Below are 10,755 nucleotides of genomic sequence, written 5' to 3' on the forward strand. Positions count from 1 at the left end.
TGCTGTTTTGTTTAATCATTTGTTCTGCCTAGTTATAAAAGTCATCATTTGTTCATCACTAACACTGAACTCTACCTTTACAGCACACATAGTGTGCGTTGCCAACCAGAAAGGCTTTTTAATAAGTGTTTGTGAGTTATAATGTTGCAGTGTCACCACATGTTGAGTCAGGTAAATAGGGAGCCAAAGGAAAAATACACATATTCAGCAGATGCTTATAGACCTGATATATGATACAACAAGACCGAAGCGCAAGGATATTGTATTTTAATACTTTGTAAAGATCCCAGTCCACTCTAAAGTAGCACTTAAAGGGAGGCTGGTAAATAATACCTGCAATGCCTGCATTGCTCTGGACATTGAAAATAAAGGCATATTTGATAGTTAACAAACCTTTTAAATATTTGAAAAGTGAAACTATATGCAGAAGCACTCCATAAGCAGGCCCGTATTTTAGCAGTTCACACAACTTGGAAGCTTACTTACAGCTGTAATTTGTTTTAGCCTTGCAATGTGAAGAACATGGAAGATTTTGAGAAGTTTGCATAGTTTACGTAAAATTACAGTACTTTTGACAGAGAGTTTATGAGGAATGTAACCAGAGGCCGCCTTCAGTATGTACCAAAAGGAAGATGTCAGAGGATATGGAGAGGGGTTTGGTGACTGGTACAACAGAAAGCGAGGAGAGAGGTGAAATTCACACATGGGATCCAAGGTGTGCATCGCTGCTGCCCTTTGCTCACACAAGGCTTTGCCCCACCTGCCTAAAAGCGTCTTTAAATTAATTTACAAGTAAATTGGATGATCTGTCAGCCTCCAGAAGCTCTGCAAAGGAAGAAGGGGGGGCTGATACAACACAGATATCCTGTTGTTATTATCTCTCCTTACTTTAGCCTTCCTTACCTTCATACCTGCTCACTTACAGAATGGTTTGGGTTGGAAGGGACCTGAAAGATCATCCAGTTCCAATCTCCCTGCCGGGGGCAGGGACACCTTCCCCTAGACCAGGTTGCTCAGAGCCCCATCCAGCCTGGCCTTGAACACCTCCAGGGATGGGGCATCCACAACTTCTCTGGGCAACCTGTTCCAGTGTCTCACCATCCTCACAGCAAAGAATTTTTTCCTGCTATCTAATCTAAGCCTACTCTCAATTTTAACCCATTCCCGCTTCTCAAGGTCACTACATTCTCCCGCAAACAGTCCTGCCCCATCTCTCCTGTGCGTTCCCCTCAGGTACTGGGAGGAGTTACCCCCGGCAGCGCTCCGGCCCAGCGGTGCTCGCTGCCCGCAGCTCCTCCTTTCCCTTGGGCTCCCCCCCACGGCGGATCCGCCGTTCCCGGCCCTGCCCGGCCGTGTCCGCACACGGGGCCGGGGAGGCGGTGCCGGGACCCCTCCGGGCCGCGGGGGGGCGCTGTGGAGCCGGGAGCGCAGCGCACGAGCCCGCGCAGCGCCGGAGCCGCCACCGCCGGTCCCGCCCGGAGCCGCCGCCGAGCCCGAACCGCCGCCCCCGCCCGCTCCCCGCCCGCAGCCCCCGCCCGCAGCCCCTCCGCGGCGGAGCGCCCGGCGCCATGCCCAAGAATAAAGGTGAGGCGCCTTTCCGTCTGTCGGGCTCGCAGCGGCGAGGCCCGGCCCGGGCGCGGCCGCGCAGGGCAGGCCCGGGGGGGCCCCTCACGTGGGAGCCGCCGGGGCCCGGAGCCCTCTGGCAGGGCCGGACGGACCCTCCCGCCGCCCCGAAGGGTCCCCCGGCCGGTTCCCCCTGCCGGAGGGCGCTGGGGCCCGGCCTGGAGAGGGAGGCCCTGCCCGGGGCTGGGTTGTCAGAGGCGGCCCTGCCGAGGAGGCGGCCGGGCCCCGCTGGGCCCTCCCTGGGCAGCGGCGGCGCCGCTGTTGGTGCTGCTGCTCCCCTTCTCCCCCACGCGGAAAGGAAAAGCAGAAACAGCGAGGGGAAGGGAACGACAGGTTTTTAGCGGGGGAAGGGAGGCATGAGCTGCTCTTGTACGTCTTCGTGAAGAGCATCTAATGGTATCGCCACGTGTGTGCCTTTTACAAACAGCAGCTACCCCTGGAGCATTAGCTTCTCCTTGAGTGTTTCAGGGATTTTAGCACCTCGGTAAGTCAGGTTATTCATCTGCCCCGTGATGGTTACGTGCGTCAGGTTATCCCACCATTGTGTAGGAGGTATGTGGTGGCAGGGATCACAGAAGCTGGAAATGGCCATCTTGTGGAATCCTTGTTGAAGGCTGCTGTCTCTCCAGAGCAGTCAGGACATCTTGTACAGTGGAGACTCTAATATTTTAATTACTATGTAACTACTCAGCTAAAAATTTAGACCTACAGATGTTAAAAGTAGGCAAAAAAAACCTACAGGATACTTGAAATAGCCATATAGAGAACAAGCACAGAAAAATCTCCATAAGTCTGAATATTTTATTCACTGTACTCAGAGACAGTAACACATACTTTTTCCTCCTCCCTCTTTTAATTTAGGCAAAGGAGGTAAAAACAGGCGACGAGGTAAGAATGAGAATGAATCAGAAAAAAGAGAACTGGTGTTCAAAGAAGATGGGCAAGGTGAGTTTTTAACTATAGTATGGCAGTGTCATTGTTTTCAGTCACATACTATAAATGACATAATGGAAGTTGATACACAAAACATCTGGATGACTGAGAAAGGTGAAGTTACTGTTATTGAGTGAAGAGAGGTGTTCTTATTGGGGTTTTATTTGAATTCTAAATGACATATTGAGTGTAGGAGAAAGTAGGAAAAGGGAAATTTTAAATAGCTCCACGACTTAAGGATGAAGCTTGCCTCTCCTGGACCTCACTGCGATGCTCTGTGTAAAACAGCACATAAGCATCCCCTAGAAACCCCCTGAGTAGCTTTTGGTGAGGGGCTGTGAGCAGCTGGTTTAGCAGATGTGGCCAGTAATTGTTTCTGGGATGCACAGTCCCACTTTCTGTTTTATACTGACTGTGATGTCTCTCAAGTCCTTCAATGAGCTCCTGAAGTCTGACCTGGCAGAACCATTCAGCTCACTGTTCTGTCCCCTCATGGTTTGGTTCAGTTGGCTCCTGGGCTGGGAAGTCTAGCAACTATTAAAACAGGAGCAATAGGTAGGTCCTTGCTAGGCTGTTGTCAGGTGGAGGAAGCTATAGGAGTGGAGGGTGATGATTACATTTCCCCCTGCCCTGCCTTTTGGTGACAGTGAGCTCACCTCCCTTTTGACTTGCCCTGTCTCGTGTATCACACTCTTGTGGTTGCTCACATAATCTGAGCACTTTCCTAGTGACCAAATAATCAGTTGGTTTGTCAGAAACATGGGAAAAGTCCTGACTGATATCACTGTAAAAGAAGTGACAGTGAATGAATTTCTGATAATCTATAATGGCTGTAAGCAAAAAAGGAGTTGATTTTGATGCACCTATGGAACTTAAAATCCTTTTCAACTCCCAAGCAAAATCTACTTGAATTATTCTCAGTTATGAATAGTCTCATGTGTTTTGTTGGACTGTCTGACTTATGCTAAGGAAAGGTTTTAGAATTTTGAGATGCAGCTCTGGCTAATAGAGGGTTTTTTTCCTGGCAATTTTGGGTGGTCAGTTAATGTTAACTTTGTAACTTACAAACATCATTATCATAATATAATAATAATAATATTGTAAGTTTTATTCCTTATAGTTAAATGGTAATACATTATGCTGCAGACTTTAATAATGTGTGTGAAGGTCTCCAGTTGTAATTTCTGGAACTTGGTGAGGGAGGAGATGAAATACATGTTGAGAGATTGAGGGTAGGTATTGGAGATATGCTTCATAGATTTCAGCTGAAGTCTGGCAGTTGTCAGCAGCGAGATTTTTGTCAGGACAGGTGCTGTGATGCTGTCATAAACTTTCAAACTCTGAGTGTGACTCAGTAGCTATGAAAATTATCTGTAAGTAAGCATTTCAGAGGGAACAAAAGCATGGATGCAACCAGAATGAGTAGTATTTGAAAATATTGATATTAACAGTAATACAAAAACTGTGATACATTCAGCAGCCTGTGTGGCTGCTCAAAGCTGCCCTCAGCTGTTCATGTTTTGACAAAAATTTTGGTTACAATGGCAAAAGCTATTGGATGCATCATGAAGCTGGAGTTGCTTAGAAGTTTTGCTCTGTGGCACTTTGGGATGGGGTTTAGTGCTGGGTTAACGGTTGGACTTGCTGATCTTACAAGTCTTTTCTGACCTAAATGATTCTATGTTTTTTATGTTACCATCTCTTTTAGAATATGCCCAGGTGATCAAGATGTTAGGCAATGGAAGACTGGAGGCATTATGTTTTGATGGTGTGAAGAGGTTATGTCATATTAGAGGGAAGCTAAGAAAAAAGGTAATTCTGAAGCATTGCAATAGAAAACAGTGACTTTATGCATGTTATGTAATTGTTAAAACTTACATACATAGCTCATTACAAAAGTTAATATTTCTACTGCACTTAATACCTTAAATATATTTTTTTGATAGTAAACTAGTTTCTGTTTCTCTTGCCAGCACAAGAGTAAGCAGTGTTTGGCTTTTGGGTCAAGCTTGTAGTTGAAGGGCTGCCTTTGGATGTTTGGACTTCAGGGGAGGGGGCTTTGGCTGTTTATGACATCATAGTTTTTGTATTATAGAAATTTATATGTATATAAAATAATAAAAAGCTCCCTAATTGTAGATGGAGAACTTGATGACTATTTAAAAACCCATGTTCTGTCTCATACTAGATCAGCACTTTGCTTAGCAGCAGAACTTCTATAACATGAAGATTGACATCCAATATAAAAAAATACAGGTGTAAGAGACTTGTCCCAAGCCACCTTTTTTGTGTGCTATTTCCCAAGCCCAGTAAGAATCAGGATTTGAGACTCCACTTAGTTTGATCTGTGGAGGAACTGAATAATTACCATCTTCACACAGGATGATTTATCTGTGACTAGTTCAATAAGGGCAGTTCAGGAATGTTTCCTTATAATTTCCCACAGGCACCTCAGATGCCATCATTTCATTGTCCACTTCAACAGCTCCCAAAATACTTCTGTGCAAAGCTGATCAGCAAAGATTTGTACCTTTGGGGCAGTCAGGTGTATGTGTTTGCGTTCTTAGCTTTGCCATCTAGGGATGGTGTCCCCTCTGGCCCTTGTCAGATGTTACAACTTCCTGTCCTCTGCTGGTGTGTGGTACAGAGGAGGTCCTCTCAGACAGTCTGTTCCCAATGAAAACAGACATTCACTGTCTTCATTCTGGATTGTTCCACCTGTCTGGTTTTTGGAGACCATTGAATGCACATGTCTTGGTATCAGTGTGAGCAGTGCTACCGCTGCCTGCAATAAACTGTTGAAGGTGGAGAATGTGCATAAATAAACAGTAAGTGCTGCAGAATTAATTTCTTGCTACAGAAAGCATAATTTATCTATTCCTCATGTCTAAAAGAAAGGAAATCTCGACTGAAAATGTGTTTGATCTCCAAAAAAATCAGCTCCAAAAGCTGATGTGGGATAGAACCATCTTGTGCATTTAAATTAGCATGTCCTGTTTTGCAGACTTTTGATTAACACAGTTTCTAGAAACAGTTGTGTTCATTTGCTTCTGCTCTTCACTGTGCTTGTCCATCACCCCCTTCATCAGGTTTTGCTTTAAGTTTTCCCCTTGTGGAGCTCCGTTCACAGAGTGGTGGCTTGATGCATTAATTCTGCCTTCTCAGAAGTTAAGGCTTAGTAACCACCCCGTTGGCCAGAAGCTCTTCAAAGAAGTTTGATTTATCTTGTAATAGCTCCATAACATGTAAAATAATGTAACTATGGGTATTTTATGACCTCAGTTTTTCTGTTAAAATATGAAGTTGGATATTTCCAGCGTACTGGTTAGAAAGTGAGGGTGGTGGCTGTAGTGACGTTTCGTGTGTCTCAGCAAACATAAGTGTACTGCTTGCTTCTTGTGTTACATGACAGAAGTTGCATTTCTGTAACATGATGTATGTTTTCTCATTCAGGTTTGGATAAATACATCTGATATTATATTGATTGGCTTAAGAGACTACCAGGTAAAAATTCAGTATAATTTGCCAATACAGAGTGTCTTATAAGCAGCTTTATTTAATGTTAAACTGCAGCAGGTGCTGTGAGGAAATTCCTGTCTAACTTTGGATTTGTATTTAGTTATGCTAAATCATGACTTTTAGTTTCCTTGTATTACAGAAAGATTGTAATGAGTAGACAAATTCTGGTTCAACTTGTTCTTCTAAATTGCACCCTGAGACTTTATGAGTGGAGGTGCTTATTGTCATCAGGCTTGACCTTATTTTTTTTAAATGTAGCTGTTTGATGCTTGGATCCTGTGATATAAAGGGAGATTGGGTCAAACACTAAACATTTTATTGTGATAATTATAATTTTTGGTAATCAGAATTTTGAAACCTTGATGTTTAGGCTTTTACCTTGAGAGGTAAATTGGACAGTGATTAGTTTGTACTAAAATTTCCAAATATGGAGTAGCATAATTTTACCTAAAATAAATGGTAATAGAAAACAGTTGTCAGATTTTCATTAGGTAAATGCCCTTCATGAATGTTAGTGTTGTGTCTTCAGCTGAAATAAATCCTGCTTCTGAAATGTGCATTAGAGTTGTAAAACACTATAAGATACTGTCATTTACTGTATATATTAAAGTACTTAAAGCTAGGAATTTTTCAGTTTGGCATTTTCTGATTGACCACCAACCACCTCACTACATGTGATCTCTGAAGAAAGGTTGATTTCAAAGGCATGAATCTGAACTTCTCAAATTGTCAAATTCTCAGAAGTTCTCAATTGTCTCAAATTCTCTTCTTGTTGACCAGAGAAGTTGTGGAGCACCAACCCTGGCAGTGTTCAAGGCCAGGCTGGATGGGACATTGAGCAACCTGGTCTAGTGGAAGGTGTGCCTGCCCATGTCAGGGGTGGTGGAACTAGGTGATCTTTAAGGCCCCTTCCAATCCAAACCATTCTATGAGTTTATAAATTACTTTTAATAGGAGAAAATTAAGTTACCGCCCAGAAGAAATGAAAATATTCCACAAATGAGGATTTTCTGCTTAACATTTAAAGAAACTGGAGGGGAAGGAGGAACAAGATATTCTTCTATAAATAATATAGGTGTTACTCCTCTGTAAATAATATAGTTGTTGTAAGTAACATAGTCTGCTGAGGTTAATAGACTTATTTTTGCTTCATAGATGACTAATGAATTCTAATAAATTCTTTTATAGGATAACAAGGCTGATGTTATTCTAAAGTACAATGCAGATGAAGCCAGAAGTCTGAAAGCATATGGGGAGCTTCCAGAACATGGTAAGAACCTTTTCACTTCAAATTGGAAGTTCATATTGGACAAGAGTATTCAGTCTATCTAGTGTCAGTGCACTCCTGAGCTTCTCTAAATTCCTTTTTAGCCAAAATCAATGAAACAGACACATTTGGTCCTGGAGATGATGATGAAATCCAGTTTGATGATATTGGGGATGATGATGAAGATATTGATGATGTAAGTAGTAAATGTGTATTTTGTATCATATGCTTGAAACTGTCATCTTTGACAATAAGCTGTTGTTCCTTGGTTTATAGCCAGTAAAATAACACATTGGTGTTTAGAATAGGGACAGCTTCAGGAAGTGCTGAGGTGAATTGCAGCTTTCTGTTCTCTCTCCTCTCCTACAATCATTCCTTAGTTGACCTCTAAGCACATAGTATACTTAGTGACATGCTGTTAAAACAGTGGAGAGCAATCTTCTCATTACCCTGAAGACGCCTAAAGGAAAATCAAAGTTGTTTGACCCCCAAATTCCTCTGTAGGTTTAACAACCTTACTGTCAGAAATAATCAAGGCATTTGTGGTTTTTAAAAAACAAAGGCTTTAGTTCTCCGTTTTTGTTTACATAAAGATTATAAAAAGCTGCATTTTAATAGTTTCTCAAGTTAACCATAATCCTGAGTTTACAGATTTGCCCCAATCACTTGTGTTACTGCTTATCACTTCATAGTAACTGGCCATGCACACTCTGAAATTATAGTAGTAAAATTGCTATAATTCAGATTTTATAGTAAATTGCAGAAGTAGGATCTGCTGTGCAGTGTTTTCTAAGATGATGCACTTTATTTACAGTTGAGAGATGAATGTGTGCAAGGTCAGCTGGCTGAGAGGATAAGTAGTAACTTACTGAGCCACTGAGTTAATTGGATAGACTGTTCTAAGTATATTATTATGTTTTAATTCTTCATCTTTTTAGTCCTCTCTCTCTGAGTTGATAATATGGTTAATTCTTTTAAAATACTTACATTATTTTGATTTTTTTGAGGTTCTCAGTCTGTGATTCATTAGAACAAATATTTTAAAACTATCAAAATCATCAGACGTTTGATTGAGCTTACTGAAGATTTAGCTCACTGAAGCAAGAAAAACTTTCTAGTATTGCATGCTTTTAATAATGAAACTATTGTAAGGCATCAAAGTGATATAGGTCTGTAGGACAAATTTGCAAACTAATGGATCTGTGTGTGGCATAACGTATTTAAGTGAGCAGCTATAATTGGTTTTAAGCTTTTGTCAGCTAGGCAAATAATATTAATATCATGCTTTAAGAAAGGAAAAGATGTAAAGACAAAATGTGTCAGCCTGGTATTCCTGGGATGAAGTGCAGATTCCAAGGTCATAGTTCAGGTGAAAAACTCCGTGGAACCTTTTCTTTGTTTTTTATGTCCTAAGAATGATTAGAAGGTCAATTCAGGGAATTGACCCTCAAACTTGGTTTTATTTTTGTTTTTGAGAATCATAGGCTAATTTGTGACTGTACTGTTGATGCATAACTGTATTGCAGATACTGTGGTTGTGCAGAATGGCTCACCTGCATGACCAGAGTATTGTCACAGGGCTGTGGGGACATAAGTGGAGAGTGATTGTTCACATGTTAAGAAAACAGGATATGAGCTGAGGCAAAACCACAGTGTACTAAGTTCAGGAAGACTCCCGTTGAACTGTAAAGGTAACTTAAAGAAAGAGTTGCTTGATGAAAAATGCACTTGCATTAAATACATGGTGTGGTGTTTTTGCTTTTCAGATCTAATTTGGAACAGAGGTTTACATTCCGACTTTTTTCCTCCAAGGATTGTTCTACATTGATACTTCAATTATTTTTTTGGGTGAAGTCCCTTACTTTTAAGAAGACTGAAAATTCTCAGTAAAGAGTGTAGTTTGTTACATCAAAAGGATTTATTTTCAATGTTTGTTTTAAAGTATTTATATTTCTTTAGAAATGGATAATGCTGGATTATCACAAAGGTTCAGTGACACACCACAAATATTTTGTCTCTTCACCAATTAGAGCTTTTACCTCTGGATGTAAGTGACATACAGTGACATGGGCTGTAAAAGACTGCATTTTCCCCTCTTCTGCTTTCATCACTACAATTCCAGTTAAACTTGTATTTTGAAATAAAAAATGTTTACCCTGTAATTATCATTAAAGACAAATACCCAGTTCAGATTAGTATCAAATCATACTATGCAGTGTCTGTCCTTATACCCCTTGCCTTGATGTTACCTTTAAAAGAGATTTTGATAATATAAAAGGAAGGCAGAAATCTGCATTTAAACTCACAATGCTTGATCAATCTGCTTTTCATGTCTAGTAGCATGCTGCTATTTTTATACTGATTTTGATAATTAAAAACACTCATTATTTCAAAGGTGTACATTTTCCACGGTGGAGGGAGGGGTAGGGGAGGAGGAAAGATAAAAAGTGAGCAGCATCTCAAAATTCGCAGTTTTTGGGAACTGCGGTTCGTGCCGAGGCCGAGCTGTAGTTGCAGACGATGAACACTGGGTGGCACCCGACTGACGAGCGAGGCACGAATGCGAAACGTTCGCAGTCGGGTTTGTACTGAAAAATACGTAAAACAGGTTTTCCCCAAAGTGAATGCCTAACATTCTTGATATGGTAAACATGTAGAATATTTTTACATTATATAAAAGGTTATGTTAAGAGTAGAGTTTTATTTTAATCTGAAATTCCATACATTGTAAGGTGCAACATAAAAGCTTATGTGAATGTTGAGTAACAATATAAATGAGAAAATAAATCTGTGTCAAAAGTAGGAAGAGAATCTTTTCATCCAGAATAAATCACTGAAGCAAACTACTGGAAAGATTCTTCTCCACCTTCAGACTGGAGGAATCAGTTGAGAAACTGAATAAAGACTAACATCATCATGCAAATATTATTTTGTGGTAGCCTTAGTTTCTTTGTCTTCAATTATGTATTTAACAACTTTGAAAGCAGGCTAATGGAAAACTTCCTTTTGTGCCATAAAGATCTGATTCTTGACACTTGTATTCCTTATACAGTCTTTTTGGTATGATGTAAAGTGACTACCCCAATAGATAAAAACAAAATGGCTTTAAATATGGAGTGGCCTCATTGCTTTACATGATTTTTAAAGAGATTTAAACATGCAGAGCTTTTGCGAAAACGTCTTCCCTTTTACTTTTTTCTTTCATTATAGTGTCTGTTTTCCTAACATGGATCTGGTATCTTACACTAGGAATAACATTTTCTTAGTAATAAGTAATTTTGCCAAATGTTTCATGGATTTTAAATATTTGTTGTAAAATCTTGCTAAATACTGAGGAAAAGATAGTACCAGTACAGGATTCTTACTCCACTGATCTTTAAGTATCAATTTATTCTCTTTGTATGCCTATCATG

General features: G+C 40.6%; 1 protein-coding gene across 1 annotated transcript; it reads left to right on the top strand.

Annotated features, from left to right (window-relative positions):
• The first annotated feature begins 1,492 nt into the window (after nt 1-1,492).
• EIF1AX (eukaryotic translation initiation factor 1A X-linked) lies at nt 1,493-10,452 on the top strand. The gene is made up of 7 exons (XM_027737617.2): nt 1,493-1,584; nt 2,485-2,568; nt 4,265-4,368; nt 6,010-6,060; nt 7,264-7,345; nt 7,447-7,538; nt 9,109-10,452. The coding sequence occupies exons 1-7, from the start codon at nt 1,569-1,571 to the stop codon at nt 9,112-9,114; spliced, it is 435 nt and encodes a 144-aa protein (XP_027593418.1). The 5' UTR covers nt 1,493-1,568; the 3' UTR covers nt 9,115-10,452.
• The last annotated feature ends 303 nt before the right edge of the window (nt 10,453-10,755 follow it).

The sequence above is a fragment of the Pipra filicauda genome, unplaced genomic scaffold (genome assembly GCF_003945595.2).
Source record: "Pipra filicauda isolate LSUMZ 115617 unplaced genomic scaffold, ASM394559v2 scaffold12_size5214236_pilon, whole genome shotgun sequence".
NCBI classification, from domain to species: domain Eukaryota; kingdom Metazoa; phylum Chordata; class Aves; order Passeriformes; family Pipridae; genus Pipra; species Pipra filicauda.

Excerpts from the sequence above, each read along its gene's own strand:
- EIF1AX (XM_027737617.2), top strand. Across the intron at positions 4,369-6,009 it reads GAGGGAAGCTAAGAAAAAAG|GTTTGGATAAATACATCTGA; the intron begins GTAATTCTGAAG and ends TTTCTCATTCAG. Across the intron at positions 7,346-7,446 it reads TGGGGAGCTTCCAGAACATG|CCAAAATCAATGAAACAGAC; the intron begins GTAAGAACCTTT and ends ATTCCTTTTTAG.